Here is a 15,775-nt window from a genome sequence, read left to right as displayed (position 1 = left end):
CTGTACGGAAACCAGCATTAAAGTTGCCAAAATCACCATTTCCCATTCCAGGAGCATTTGGATTGAAATTATCTTGGCCGACGTTCCATGATTGTTGTCCGTTCCAGTCATTGCCGCCTCCATTGAACCCATTCATGCCCATATTCATGTTCATGCCGTTCATACCTATGCCCTGTGCACCGAAACCACTATTCATCATCATATTCTGCATCGCCATGGGATCCATCATTCCTTAGTTTTCAAAGTTAGCTATCATATCTTAATACTTGGCAGGACTATCTCTTACCCATCATAGGAAATGTGCCAAAGGCGGACGGATTCATTCCATTTTGCATGGCCATCATCATCTGCATCTGGTTCAAATCTCCATTGCCGAAGTTCATATTAAAATTGCCATTCATAGATTCGAAGCTAGAACCCATACTGGACTGCGCTAACTGGTCCTTGCCATCACCACCCTGGTCTGCTTCTTGGACATCTTCCACAGCTGCTCCATCTTGGCCTTCCTGGTCGTGAGGGACGACGGCTTCGGACTCGTCGTCTCCGGCAGGCTGCTCCTGGGCTAGCCCACTTGTAGGCTCATCCTAGACTTCTGTTAGATATAACTTCTAGTAACGGGACATTTTGTAAGACCTACCTCTTTAGGCTGAGCATCAACGTCCGGTTTCGGCTCGGCGGCCGAGGGCCCCTCGGAATCAGCCCCGCCAGAGGGTGGTACGGAGCCCGTAGTTTTCGATTCTACACCAGCTTGCCCATCGGCAATATTATTTGCAGGAGGTTGTTCGGTAGGGGTGCGCGTCTGAGTTGGCGTCGGTGTATCCTGCGCAGGCGTAGTCGGGGCAGATCCGTTGGCTTTTGGTCGGGCAGCTTCCCGCTTCTTTTCCTCGGTCTTCAAGAAAACCCTAATGGTGGTTCTAAGAGATTTGTAGATGGTACAATCGGAGGCAGAAACTGGCGAGTGCTCGCAGACCGGGCAAACCGAGGGCAAAGTGGATTGGCCTAGGTGTCATTAGGGACTACTTGAAACTAAAACAAAGGGAACAAATGGTGCTTACATTTCTCGCATATAGCAGTCTCGCAGCATGGCAATCTAAAAGCGTTGACGGCCAACTTGCTGCAGACGGCGCATCGTAGCTTCGTAGGCAACTCGGCCGGTGTGAGAGAGCTATGAAAGTTAGCTTTCTGAATCTCAACAAATTTATCTAGTAGGTGTCATACTTGGCTAGCTCAATCTGAGCTGGTGTCAGCGCCGCCATCTTGAACACGGAAGACGTGGCAAGTGCGCAGTTTCGTGTACATATGGTAAAGATATAGGAAGATGTTAAAAGGCGCCAGATAAACAGTACTCAAGGTTAGAAATTAATGGCCTTGGTAGGACGTGGAGACCACTCGAGAAATGAATCCGACCGGCGTCGCGCTTCGCATCAGACCAAATGACGACTAGTGGTAATACAAGTCGAGTAGATATTGGCGACGAAATGGGCCGAAGTTGTAAATGTTTAGTCGATAGCAAAATTGCACACCTACGCGCAAACGCCTGATATGATTTTAGAGTTTAGGTGAGTGGGTCCAAGACATACATAGGTACGCTTATTGGGGTTACGCTTATTCGGGTCTACTATGGGGCTATCTTTTACGCTAATGAGCTCTATGCATGTACAGAGTATTTCTAATAAGCGAGTATCTAGATATACGATAAGAAATAACTTCCAATAGGCACAATAGTGGTGTAAGTACCTCCAAGGAATAACAGGTACCCAAAAGCCTACTTAAACTTTGACGAAATAATACATTGAAGAGAAAAAAAATAATAAGTTTACAAAATGATACTTTATATATTATAACTAGCACTTACATTATGATATTTGTTTCCTTTAACAGTTCCGTTGTGCTTTAAACAAACGACAAAGTTCATGTACTTTGGCAAGACATTACCTAGGTAATGATCTACCTATTATGCATAGGTACCTAGGTAGGTACCTGATGTATGTAGCGATCTCATTTCACTCAAGATAAAGCCGTACGATTATATGTTATATTGTAATGTATTACACGCGACAATAAATTCTACCAATGCATATATGGAAAAACATACATAGTCTGATGCTACGATAATGCGTAGGAGGTCGCACCCGACTCGTGTGCTACTCTAGAGTCTGGACTTATTATTCGTCACGAGAAGTCTGTCTGCTTCAGGGCTTGCGCTGTATGTTGCTCGCAAATAACAAAAAAGGAAGAAAAAAAATACTCATCGAAAAGAGTCCAGATACCGAGTCCCAATGAACCATCGCTCCATATTACAAGGTGAAATGTAGTCATGACCGTAATGAAACTACCATCGACACTCCCTACCATCCCTTCGGAGAAATCAGCATGCACACCCTTCCTTTGCTGCTTCTCGAGGTCCATTCAAGTTTACCCTCTGCTCCTCACCACCTCTGTTGGCCGCGCTAGAAGCTCCCGGACCTCTCGTGCTCTTGAATGACGTTTCGGGGATGGCGTTCGCAATCGCAGTGAAGACTTCGGAAACATTGTGACCTGTCTTCGCACTTGTTTCGAAGAATAACAGGCTCTCCTCTTCAGCATACGTCTTTGCTTCCTCCGTGGAAATCTTTCGGGCGTCCCCGGATTCTTCCCCATCAGCTACTTCGCTGTCATTAGTAAGGTCCAGCTTGTTACCGACAAGAGCGATGACGATCCCTGGCGATGCTTGTCTTTGAAGTTCCGCTACCCAGTGCTTGGCTTTGATGAGTGACGTTGGCTTCGTGAGATCGTAGACGACGAGCGCAGCTTGAGCGTTTCGGTAGTACATAGGCGCCAACGAAGCAAAGCGCTCCTGGCCTGCTGTATCCCAAATCTCGAACTTGATCGTTCTCGTAGGTAGGTTACATTTTTGCGTTAAGAAGGCGGCTATACTCAGTATTAGCCTAGAGATGCTGGAAGTGGAGGCTTCAAGGGCAAGGGCTACTTACCACCAATAGTAGGCTCTTTGTTCTCTTGGAAATCATTGTTGACAAATCGCAGGACAAGTGAAGACTATAAGTCGCTTAGTATAGTATTTATGGTAAGTTATGCGGAATCCCGAAGAAGCAATACCTTTCCTACGGCGGCCTCACCAAGCAGCACCAGCTTGACACTACTACTCGGCTTCGGAGCGTTTGAGTCGGCCATTTTGTGGGAATGTCTATGGGGAAATTGGATAATGTTTTGGAGAATCGGTATTCTGTTATGATGATTCTGTAAATGATAGGAGGAAACCCAGTTGTAAATTACCTTACAATATGAAGGAAAACGGTCGCATTCAAATGGGACGGTTTGTAGTGGGCTAGTTGCTTGAAGTAAAGTAAGAGAGGTAGGCAGATGGGTTTAATGTATCGAATCAGGAATGACGACGCATCAGAGGACCCGTCTAGCCGTAGGTGTTAGTGAAAGACTGCCGCTAATACAGAATTGGTTAGTCTAAGATAATTCACGGAACATTAGCGGGCCGACACCGCCAAAAAGTTAAGACCCCTCCAATTCTTAAAACCGGCAGAAAAAAAAAAGTTAGTTAGTTTTCTGTTTTGCAGCTGTCTAAAGCTCTTTTGGTGTTTTCACTATAGCGAACTCACGCTATCTCGCAGGTGTGAATCAACAATCACCTTTAATACATCCCCATTAGTCAAACAAAAAAAAAAATCCCCAAATCTGTTTCTAATTGCAATTTCAAGATGGCGGCTTCCGACGCCCGCAAAAAAACTTTGTTTGATGATAGCGACGATGAATCAGACGGAGGTGTTAAGCTACAAATCAATTCTGAGTATGCGAAAAGATTTGAGCATAATAAGAAACGAGAGGAATTGCATAGACGTAAGCTACAACACCGTATACTTTACTTTATTCTTTTAATAAATCTAACTAAACAATTTAGTGGAAGAGAAGTACAAGTCCAAGCAGGCCAACGGGAATAAATCGAAAGATGATGATGGATCCGATTCCTCCTCAGATGAGGAAGAAGATGAAAATGGCTTCTTAGCGACAGAAGACCTTGATGCCGAGATATCTGCCACGCTTCAAGCAATCAAGAATAGGGATCCTCGTGTATACGATGGCAAGACCAAGTTCTACAGGCCGATCGAAGAAAGTGCTACCACGGAAGACGTAACAGTAAAGCAGAAAAAAGAGAAACCCGTTTTCCTACAAGATTACCACCGAGAAAAAATTCTACGCGGAGATACCGGAGCCGATTTTGAAGATGAGCAAAGGCCCCCGCAGACCTACGCGCAAGAGCAGGATAACTTGAAGCAATCTATCAAGGATGAAATCAAAGCGCAACTAGGCGCGGAAGATGACGCCGAGGATAGCGACAGCGATGAGGACTTCATCAAGGCTAAAGAAGGGACTAGATCCATTCCTGAGCAGGGTATCCATCCGTCTAGGGCTAGCAAGATCAAAGCTCCAAAGCCTGAGCTTGAAGATGCGGACAAAAATCCGGAGCTTTTCCTATCAAATTTCATGGCCGCCCGCGCTTGGGTTGAAGAAGAAGAAGAGAATAATTGGAAGGCATTCGAATCCGACGACGGCGAAGACGACAAAGCAGATGAGTGGGAAACCGCGTATAATCTGCGCTTCGAGGACCCTAATAAGAGCAATGAAGTTTTGAAGTCATATGCTCGTGATGTTGTTGCAGCGCGCTCAGTCCGACGAGAAGACAAGAGTATGCGCAAGCGTCAACGAGAAATAGAGCGCGAGAAGAAGGAAGAAGAGAAACAAAAAAGGAAAGAAGAAAGAGCACGACTACGTCGCCTTAAACTAGACGAAGCCGAGGAAAAATTAAAGAAGATCAAGAAGGCTGCAGGCTTATCCGGCAAGACATTAAAGGACGAGGAATGGCAGAAGCTGCTTGAAGATGCCTGGGAAGACGGCAAATGGGAAGAACAACTGAAGAAGATGTTCGACGACCAGTATTATGCCGCAGCCGAGGAGAATGTGTCTGATGATGAGGACGATGAGGAAACCGACGGCAAGAAGTCAAAGAAGATAAAAAAGCCTAAATGGGACGACGATATCGACATCAAGGATCTCATTCCAGATTTCGATGATGGGGAACGCCCTAATATTACTCTTACCGATAACGAACATGATGAGGTAGACGAAAACGGAGACGAAGATGAAGATGAAGATGCACCTTCGGCTAAGCGACAGAAGACTACTAAACAACGCAAGCGAGAAAAGCTCGAAAGTCAGAAAGAAGTACGACAAGAGCGAGCTAAGCTCGAGGCGTTCGTCGACGCGAAGATGGAAATTGATGATCCGGAGATCCTCGCCGGCAGCTCGTCGAGGGATAACGGACCGTCGCGTTTCTCTTACCGTGAGACACGGCCTGAATCCTTCGGCCTCACTACGCGCGATATCCTCATGGCGTCTGACGCCGATCTCAACGAATTCGCTGGCCTGAAGAAGCTAGCGCATTTCCGACCGCAGGACAAGCAGAGCAAAGACCGCAAGCGACTCGGCAAGAAAGCTCGTCTAAGGCAGTGGCGCAAGGAGACATTCGGCCCCGAGTTCGAGAGGGAGCCTCCCGCCTTCAATCCCGGCGGCTTTGTGGAAGGTGATGAGAAACCGAAATTCGTGGCGGAACCCGGAACTGGTAATAATATAATCGAGGGCGGTTCCAAGAAGAAGCGCAAGCGGTCTAGGGCCAAGAAGAGCGCGAAGCATGGAGAGGAAGACGAGGCGGAAACAGTGGCTGCGGCGTAGATGCACCCACCCCGATCAGCCAAATTTTTATTTTCTTTGGTCGTTCTCTTCGGCAGAGCATCTCGGTAGATAGATTGATGATACCCTAGATCTTAATTTGTCGCGCGAAGCAAAAAAAGCAAAAAGCTCATCTCGATCTCGCGTGCTGTTAGGGGTGTAAGGATCCTCTCATGCAAGTCCCGTTCCCGCATCCCGAGCTAAGCGGGATCTGCTGGCGCTTTTGCTCCGCTGGGCTTAGTTGCCGTGTCCAATGTGGCCCGATGGGGTTCCAGACATCGTACCACTTGCATGGCGCAGGACCCCGACCCGGCAAGGATAGGTTTTGTACGTTACAGGTATACATATAAAGTTACGAGGATCTCTCACGTTTTTTTGGTTTCTAAACGTGGGGGAGAAGAGGAAAGATTTTAGTTGTGTTTGAATACATAAGGTAGTTGTCATTACCTAGGAAACAACAGTTTTCTCTTAATTCTTGATTTTCGATTTCTGTCTTCTCCCTCGCTCGCGCCAAAAATACAAATGCCGTCCCAAGATCTCTTCCGTCATGCTATATCAGGTGGTATCATATCCATCTCGAACGACAACAGCGCGTGCCCGCATTCTGGCTATAGGCTCCGGCTACATACATGACAAACAGGTGTAATCACAGAAAGAGGTTTTTTCTCTCGCATGGGCATTTCAAAATTCCCGGGCTTGCCCTATCTTTCCCTCCGGATATCCTTCTTGTAACATAAGTATAAACAGATATAAACAACAGCGAGCGAAAAGCTAGCAAGCCACCAAAAAAAAAAAAACATGTAGGCTGGCGCTTCTTAGATTTTGGGAGGCCCCTTTCCGACCAACCCCCCGGAGAAAAGAGAAAATCTTCCTGTTCAACTCCGTTACACCGTTTGGACCCAATCCTTTACAAGATCCCATTCGCTCAAAAGGACATGTCCTAGTCCTTCAGATGTATTCTAAAATGTACAAAAAAAGATACGTATGCGTCATCCGTTGAAGGGGCATGAAGTCGCCGGTAGCTCCCTATCACTTCTTCTCTCCCTCCAAACGTAAGGGTATACTACAATGATGTAGGTAAGTAGGCAGGTATATCTCAGCCAAACAACCGAACCAGTTATTTCGTATGGAGACACATCATAATACGGTGTCAAATCTCACAAAGATAGCTTATCCGGTACAGGACAAAGTCAAATGAGAAACATCAAAGTAACTCGATCGTCTTATCGGCCCCCTCTCCGGAGGCCTAATCCAGCACCCGGAGTATGCACGCCAGGACTGAAGAGCCCAAACCCATCAACACCGCCCATGCCGCCTAGATCTTGGCCTAGTTCTGGCGGCTCCATGTTGAATGGCATAAACCATGCAGAAGATGGTTCAGAAACAAACCCGCCAGGCAAGCTATCATGATGATGATTACTTGGGCCGCCTCCAGAGCCGGCATTGGATCCGTTCGCGTTATGTCCTCTATTCGAGTCATTCCCGTTACCAGCCAACGCGTCCCAGTCCATAATAGCCTCAGGACCGCTAATTGTTGAAGGATCTAACTGGCCATATGCGTTGAATACGAGCTGGCGATCCAGCTGCGGCAATATTCCCGCAGCGTTGTTTGAGAGGGACAGCGAAAGTAAATCCTGGTTATAGAAGGCGGGGTGTTGGTGTCCGTGGCCGTGGCCATGCTGAAACCCGCCAACTGTGACAGGGCTAATCGGTGATAGGGCGTGGTAGTTCGCTGCTGCATTTTGTAAGCGTGCGTGTGCGAGGTTAGAATTGAAAGAGGTCGGCCCACTAGTTTGCCCGCCTAGACGAGAATAGTTGCGTTGTGCCTGCGCTCTCTGTTGTTGCGCATGCTGAATGCGCTGGATTTGTTCGGGTATACTAGCGCCATTGAGATCGGTAAGAAGGGGTTCCAGTTGTTGCTGTTCACCACGCGAGGAGATGCTACCCTTCTTTGCTATCGACTTCCGTTTCATTAAGGGTGGTCTGTTGGATCCAGCATTCTCCCGTCCCTCGCCCGTACTTTGCGGCGGCGAGAGCTGCGTGAAGAATTCTTCAACTGTGTGAAGTTCTGGTTTCTGCTCGAGCACTGCGTCCTCGCCAGTTTCCTTCTTTTTGAAAGAAGCCGGTTCAACAAATTCTGGCTGCGACACGCCGTGCGGGTACCGATCGAACCAATCTCCATACTGGAATATAGGCGAGGCTGCTGAGTTATCGCCTGCCGGGGTACCTTGGCGCGCAGCATCAGCGCATGTCTTATACTGCTCGCGTAGATTCTCTGCCATAAAATGAAACATGCCCCAATAGCGCTTCATCTTCGAGAGGAACTTGACATTTATAGCCAGGTTCTTCTTTGCGGCTGTCTCTACGGTAGAGTTGCCAGAGAAAATTCCGAATATATGAACGGTACTCGACAGGAATGCGCAGTAGCCGACGAAGGGCGCCGCGATCATATAGTGCTCCGCATCCTTCAGCAGCTCGGATATTCTATTAGCAGCAGCAAACGCCTTTGATCCCGCCTGTGTAATGAAGGTATTAGGAACGTCTGCTTTCGATAAACCGGCTGGCGAAGACACCGCGAATCGGTTCATGAATAAGACATTTTGCTGGATCGAGATATGTAAAAATAAAAACTGATTGGCCATCCCTTCTGTTTGGTGCAGATGGAGGTTCTCAGCACTATATTTCAATCCATCTGGTAGGTTTTCAGCAAAATCTTCTGCTTGTTTAAGCAACACGGCATATTCGGAGTCGCCCTCCCACATCGAATGCTCGTCTGAGTCCATTCCCCCCTGGTTTAAGAAATTTATTATTCTTCCCCATAGGGCAATGGCGCGAACCATGTATGCTGCCACGCCCATGTTATCTTTCGCATCGGAGAGCTGTCCCTCATCCATCGGTACCGGATGAGGAACTTGTCCTTGCAGATCTTCAGTAGGTCCTGGCATATCAAGTTGGAAGAGTTTTTCTTTAATTGGTAACTGAATCTTGATCGTTTCTTCCTTTATGAACATAGGGCGATCCGTTCCTGAAGAATTGAAACGATCCATCAGGAAACAAGCCCACATCGTTCGCCTTCGAATTTCGCGATCGATGAAGCTAAGCTGCTTCGTCGGATTCAGCCGCATGGGATCATACTCCAAATCCTTATGCAATTGTAAGGCAAACGCCATTCGAGTGGCCTGGCCACCTAACGCCCAACTCCTACCTCCGTGACACGTACCAAATTCGTGTAAGCCGAGCAGTAGTAGACATGTTAGAATCGTAATATTGGGCCATTCGTAGCGCCTCGTTACAATATCTCGAGCTGGAGCTGCCCATTCTTCTCCTCGGAGAAAATTGTTCGTTATCGCGAACTTTGGGTGAGTAGAAAAGCGGGCGGAAATTGCACAAACGGAAAGCACTAGAACTGGAGGTAAGGTGCCAGCTCTGTTGATAGTAATTAGTGTTAGTTAGAATATTAGGGATAGTTAATTAAAAGACGTACTTAAGTTTTCTCATGAAGCTTGGTTTGTGAAGGAGATGGTATGCTTGGCCATAAATATTTTCGAAGTATACGTCTGCGAGATGTTCCTGTAGATCTTTCGGTGGTAAAGCCTCAGCGCCTTCGTATAACAGTTTGCTCTCCTCCGCTTCTTGCACTTGCAATGACGTGGGCTTACTAGAACCCTCCATCCTAGTCTTAGGGCCATTTCTAGCCCAATGATCGAGTTCCGCACCAAACGCCTCCTCTGCGCCTCGTTTCTTTGCGGCTTGCTTCCCCGTGGGAAGAGTTCCGGGGATAGCGGGTTTTACCACGCCCCGGACAACGTTATTGGTGGATGTATCCTGCTCTGATTTAGGTACAAGCTTGATGATCCGGTCCTCCATCCTCTTTAGTCGTTTGTCTAACATAGCCATGTAGTCGGTCCTCGGGGCCGCCTTCCGCGTAGTGACCTTGTACACACAAGGGATCCGAGATCGAAGACAATGCTTACAAGCCGGCTTCTCTCCCGAACAACGTATCTTTTTCCTCCGACATGCAATACATGCCAGGGGTAATCTTTTTCTCTCCTTCCCTGCCTTCGTCTTTAGTTCGCTCCAAGCTGGTGCGGGATCAGATTTGTTTTCCTTCAGCTTCCCTCCCAAATCGGTACCGTCGCCAGGCCCAGTCGTCGCTAATCCGAACTCATCCGACATATTATCTTCCAAAGAATTTGTGCCAACATGGACGCTTTCCTGGCTTCCATCATCAGACCCGTCCATGCTGCGCCGTCTATTTTGCTGTGAAGGGTCAACCATGGTATAAGTGGTACTATGAGGGCCTGAAGCGGTTGAGTCCTTCCGCTCGCCAATTGATGAGATTGAGCCGTGTCCGGGAGTAGCGAACAAGTCGTTCGAGTGATCCTCTAATGAGATCATATGGCTGGCCTCGGGGATATCTTGGAACGGAAAATGGAAATCTGAAAATTGAGAAGTGTCGATCAGTCCGTGCGAGTTGGTGTCACTCGAAAGGCCATCGTGGTGGTTATCTAAGGAAAAGCCATTAAGGTCGGCCGGTTCAATCGAGTTAAGCTGGGGTTCCGATTTAACAACGGGTTGTGAGCCATCGATATTCCCGGATGGGAAGGACTGAGCATCAAGGTGAGATTGACTGGGTGACATTTCGGGGGCTGGATGGCCCTTCACGACCGTGGAAAGAGGGAAAGATCAACGACGCCTAACGTTACTTTCAATAGTCGAAGAATTCGTTTCTATTTTTTTCTTCCTTTTCTTTAGTTTTCTTACTACGAGGGCTCAATGCGAGTAACAAGAGGCTTTCGGCCCCGCGCGACCGGATATTATAACGTCGCCCTCAGCGGGCCCGGGTATCAGAGAACAGGAACGCCAGCGCCGTGCGAAAATGTATCATGACAAACAGAAAAAGAAATGCGAAGGAGGAAACCTCCGAATAGATGGAAAGGGGAGGTTAGTTCGTCTACATACGATATCGAGTAGAGTAGCGCTGGGAAGATTGTAGGTTAAGTTAGGTAGTGTAACAAGGTGCGCAACCGGTTAGATAAACGTCTTGTCATCAGAAAAGAAGAACTGCAGATTCACTCGATTGAGAGATTGGAAACCGCTCTCCTTGCAAACCTTCTGTGGGTCTTCCTATGTGGGTCTCCATGCGTGCTCGGGCTAGCATTGTGGGGTAATGAAGCTAACCAGTACGGTTTAAGCTGATGGAGCACTAAATGTGGGTGGAACCTTTAAAATGTCATGGGTTTTTGTACGTACATATGCGGAACGTACATGGTACAGCAGCTCGTACCTCCAAGTCCGTTAAAAGATGTCCACTATCCACAGTATATGCACAGTATATAGAGATGATCGCACACGGCTAGCACACGCGTCTATTCTCAGAAACGGATTAAAGGTCCGCACAGTGCTCAAGAAGACGGAGGGAGAGTTAGGCCAAGATTGGTCAAAAAGTAGGACTTCAATAATAGCTTAGGTATGTTAGATACTATACTGATTATCACTTGACGTCGTAAATACATTAATACCAACATGTGGTAGTAGATAGAAAGATATTACAGGTCCTCCTATTGGCGAACAGCGGTCAGTTTATCCTAAGGACCCTAGCCTCCATCCAGAAATGATAAACCAGACTCTTCTGGCCAATGCCAACAGTAGAGTACCTGTCTTGCCTGTTCAGCCAGCCACTAAGCCCTGCTGAGGATCTGTTGAACACGACCAGCATAAAGTGGGTCTTGAGTGAGGATAGGTAGGTACTTTATACATTAACACACGTACGTAGATAATGTATACTCTACTACCCTCAACTACCTTCTTGATGTCGATAAATAGAGAAGAAGGGCTTCAGTAATTGAATAGCTTCAAATTCGTGCGTGCGTGACCTACTAAAGCACAGTCTATTTCAAATCGAATAGGTGTCTAATTGTAGACATATCCAGTTAGTCTATGATCCCGAGTTTACCCCGTCCGCTATACCGACTACTAGCACGAATAAGTACATGTATATCTAATAATTGGTATTAGCTTATTCATCCTCTAAAGGCAACTAGGGTTTAATTTCAAGTGGAGCCCACGGCCCGGTTCTCTTATGCAATTCCACGAGGCGTCATGTTGGTGTAAGTTACTTTAGTTACTTCCAGCTGTAGGAGAACTCGTTTATCAATGCCTCGTGTCTCAGCTACATGTGCACCAGAAAATAGGTCTGCAGATCAGACTACTTTGTACATATACCATATCCACATATGAAGCCATAGTAGTATAGCGTCTTCAATTCAAAGCTGGGGTATTTCTCAATATTGTCCAACTTTACACTAGAAAGACTAGATCAGACCTGCTTAGTCTTTCCTTACCTATAGCTTCAAACGGTCTCGTGCTACTTCAAAGTTACGAAGCAGCTTCTTGGCGATGAGATATGAGCAGCACTATCACAATCACAATACTCGTCCGGCGATTCCAATGTGACCGAAGGCAAAGGGAAGCATTACTCGACTTCGTTACAGTTACAGTATGTACCTAATACTAACTAGATCTACATCCATGTCCATGTTGGCATGTCGTCACGCCGCATTAGCACTCACTTTCGATTCTTCCTATAGAGTGAAGTTCATTACTCTCATTCGATATGATATATGAGGAACGAGTTTGATGAGCCGTTTAAAGTATTTCCAAACGATGTTGAATGGATTGGTTCGCAAGTCTGAAATAGACTTGACCCATTCGATTGATAAATAATAGTGGATCCACTATGTTAGGTTAGGTACCTACACTACACTACACTACAGCTTGGAGCCTCCGGGGTATCATTAGCGTGTGGGGACAAAATTCAATCTTGGCACCGTCAAGGGTCCCTGTTGGCTTGCCAGGATTTCTAAGCCAGGTCAGCACGCACGACTTGCAGGATTATCGGCGCGAGCTCTCTTAGTTGCTGCTGCATCTTCAGGGTAAGGAACGCGTTATTTATTGCTAAGATGCATGATGGATGTGTTACCTGGTGATAGCTGGATAGGTACAAATTTGGAGAAATCAAGTGTTATTATCGACTTATTGTTGTATTGTCCACATCATGACAGACGTAATGTCAAGTTTGAAAATATCATATGGGGTCTTATATTACCCGCTATGAAATCAATCGGACATTTTAATCCATGACATTGATCAGTATAGATTTGGTTAGTATAATTCTATACTTGGCTAAGCTTGTCTGCAGTGGAGCTTAGGGACCTTGGAAGATTCAGGGATCAAGAAAGAAATAGTGGGCTCAAAACCTTGGAATTCTATTAATTCTAATTGGTTATATACTATACTTAGTACTTGCTCTCGGCCATAAAACATCAAAAAAATGGCCGGCCATCAATTGCAGTTGCCCACGAGTCAACGTTCCTGTCTGCGCTTGCGTGCAGCGTCGCGCATTTTTCGGCCGGGAAGTTCTATCTCTCTTTTTTTTCTCCAATTGCATGAAGAAAACAACCATACTTCATACCTCATCCCTGCAAAAGTACTTGTTATGCTTTAGCGAATATATTAGATTTTAACCTTCACAATTACCCCTCCTTATTCTCTCTTTAGCCCATATATGATCACATAGATGATATTAACGAGTGAATACCTAGGTACCTAGGTATTGTTGAAGTGTTAATGAAGGATAGATCGATAAGCAATACTCTGACGTAAAATCATGACGACTAATATAGTAACCTAGTAGCCTGACCAAGAGATTACAAAAGCATAGCCTATTACTATGTATTTCAATGTAGTTATTTCATAGATGAAACTACCTAAGCTATCCGGTATATGAGACCCGCTTAGTTATTATAGACTTATCCTATACGACAAACGGGAATGAAGCGGAAACGGATTTATGAGGCTGACATAATTACCTAAACTGCTTCTATTACCGCCCCATGGACAGAAACTTTAACAAAACCGAAACTTGCATCACTTCCTCCTACTTGGAGAGTTACCTTCCGATAGTCTTACCTATCATGTTAATCCTCGTTTTGCTCATCTAGAGTAATTTCCGGACAAAATCTGCATCATGGGCTTATCTGCACGAAAGGTTACGCAAAGCCGCATGACAGATAGTCGCGCTTCATATTAACCCTAGCAAAAAAAAAAAAAAAAAAAAAAAGAATTGACAGATAGGGTTGCATCCGCCAGAGCGAGCAAGTCCCGAGCGACTTTTATTCCTCTCATCCTCTCATCACCAAACACTCGCGCGCCAACTTTCTTGCATGTCGATCAGCTGTATCAACGGGCCTCTCTTCTCGGAATGTTACCATACATATTCTTCACTTAGCTTGGCCACTCCCAGACCCGCCGGAAATCTATGTCCAATTCAGGGGTGGCGATTTCGGCCTCTCCTTCTTGTCTATCATTCACACATATCATACATTTAAACAATAAACAACCCATCCCTACCAGCTCCGTCCTACCAGACAACTAGAATCTTCCGTAATCTTACAAAATAGAATACAAGGCTACAATTATATTGTTTGAAGGTCCTCTGGCACATGCTACCTAGAGCTCCGGATTCGGAATCCAGCAACATACCTCGTTGGACATTCAATCGTTTAACTCCAATGATAGATTATAGATCCACTCACCTTAGTTCGTTAACAGCTCGTTAACAATTACCTTCCCCCCCGCTGATGAAGCTACCCATATACTACATGCTTCTATTGACATTCTACATTGGCCTCTTGTATACGGACGCGTATGGAGCTTGGAGTCTCGATGATTAAGCTCCTGACGTGTCCTAGAGCGAGGCGAGATGCGCCTTGTGGTAATGTCTCACTGCATCATGTATCTCTTGTCTTGATGCCGAGACTTATCCACGAACCGACGTTACAGATGGTCTCGTGGCACAGCTATCTACCGTAATGAAGGCAGCCGGAAAGGATGAGAAGAAGGTAAAATAAAATAGAAAGAGAAAAGAAAGGATGCGGCCGAGACATCATCATACATACATTGACTCGGTCCTTTCGAGAAGAAGCGACTCCAGCTATGGCTTGAATAGGAGATTTGACCCCTGTATATTCCGCTTAATGTGGGCGATACGTATTTTGCCGCCGTCCCCCCCCATTCAGCTGCGCAGAATGGCCATGGAATACTTCGAAATTCCCGACATCTCAACATATTGCGGATGCAAACCTCGGTAGCGAATTGGATATGATGGGAGAATAAAAGCCCCAGTATGCTTGGCGATGCTAGCGGTCTACTATTTTGGTTCCGTTGCGCGACCTGCATTTTCAGGCGCCCCAGCCTTGCTGTTGAAGGCGGATGGACAACCGCGAAGGCCCCCAATTCAGCAGGAGGGCATTACTTAAGTTTCTTGCGTGACTCGCAGGACTTAAACTATCCACCCTAAGTGATACGTCGTTAAGGTACCCTACCTACATTATATCGACCTTGGGTTGTATGCGATGCTTCCCCATGGGGATATATTACTCCGTATCGGAACTCCTCCAACTTCCACCAACCCAGAGATGGAAAACTATTCGCCTTTAAGATATGTACTATATGTACTAAACTGGCCAACTTCGGAAGCAGCATAACTTTCGGCTACTATAATAAAGAATCAGCGGTTTATATCATGCTATTACATGTAGGATATCATATGTCATACTCATGCCGCAGAGTAAAGTACCACGCGATATAGACGCAGTCTCATAACGACTATAGCACCTATTTATCTATAGTGACAGTCATATACTTTATGTATTCTTCGTTGAAAGATCGGCCAAATCACGCAACGCCTTGCTTTCCCCGGACTACCAAGATTCTCCAGGTAGAGGAAGGAAAGGGGTCAGACGGTAAAGTATGCAACACATCTCCACAAAGGAAAAAAAAAGATTTATGTTGTATCTTAATTTTCTGCTACCTTATTTCCTCCTTGTACGGTCGCGATTAACCTAATGCTACGTGGACCCTCGAGATCTGCACCAGGCTACGAGGCGATCTTTGTGGTACATTTGTCTACCCTCCTTGAGCCCGTGCCTTTTCTGGCCGACTGTGCCTCACTAGCATGGAGAAGGACATCCGACTC

At 46.2% G+C, this 15,775-nt stretch overlaps 3 protein-coding genes across 3 annotated transcripts; 1 reads left to right on the top strand and 2 right to left on the bottom strand.

Moving 5' to 3' along the window:
- Positions 1 to 2,368: 2,368 nt before the first annotated feature.
- Positions 2,369 to 3,171, bottom strand: GL218_01416 (Vacuolar protein sorting-associated protein 21; the record flags this gene model as incomplete). Its single annotated transcript, XM_033577886.1, has 3 exons — positions 2,369 to 2,910; positions 2,973 to 3,036; positions 3,097 to 3,171. 3 exons carry the CDS (start codon positions 3,169 to 3,171, stop codon positions 2,369 to 2,371), a joined length of 681 nt encoding a protein of 226 aa, XP_033438900.1.
- Positions 3,172 to 3,710: 539 nt separating this feature from the next.
- Positions 3,711 to 5,739, top strand: GL218_01415 (Protein kri1; the record flags this gene model as incomplete). Its single annotated transcript, XM_033577885.1, has 2 exons — positions 3,711 to 3,849; positions 3,911 to 5,739. The coding sequence occupies 2 exons, from the start codon at positions 3,711 to 3,713 to the stop codon at positions 5,737 to 5,739; spliced, it is 1,968 nt and encodes a 655-aa protein (XP_033438899.1).
- A 1,220-nt stretch (positions 5,740 to 6,959) lies between these two features.
- On the bottom strand, positions 6,960 to 10,377 carry GL218_01414 (uncharacterized protein; the record flags this gene model as incomplete). Its single annotated transcript, XM_033577884.1, has 2 exons — positions 6,960 to 9,162; positions 9,221 to 10,377. 2 exons carry the CDS (start codon positions 10,375 to 10,377, stop codon positions 6,960 to 6,962), a joined length of 3,360 nt encoding a protein of 1,119 aa, XP_033438898.1.
- Between the last annotated feature and the right edge of the window lie 5,398 nt (positions 10,378 to 15,775).

Source organism: Daldinia childiae (genome assembly GCF_008694065.1).
Source record: "Daldinia childiae strain JS-1345 chromosome Unknown Scaffold2, whole genome shotgun sequence".
Taxonomy (NCBI): domain Eukaryota; kingdom Fungi; phylum Ascomycota; class Sordariomycetes; order Xylariales; family Hypoxylaceae; genus Daldinia; species Daldinia childiae.
The sequence above is the reverse complement of the archived record's forward strand: the minus strand, read 5'-3'. Positions and strand labels throughout refer to the sequence as shown.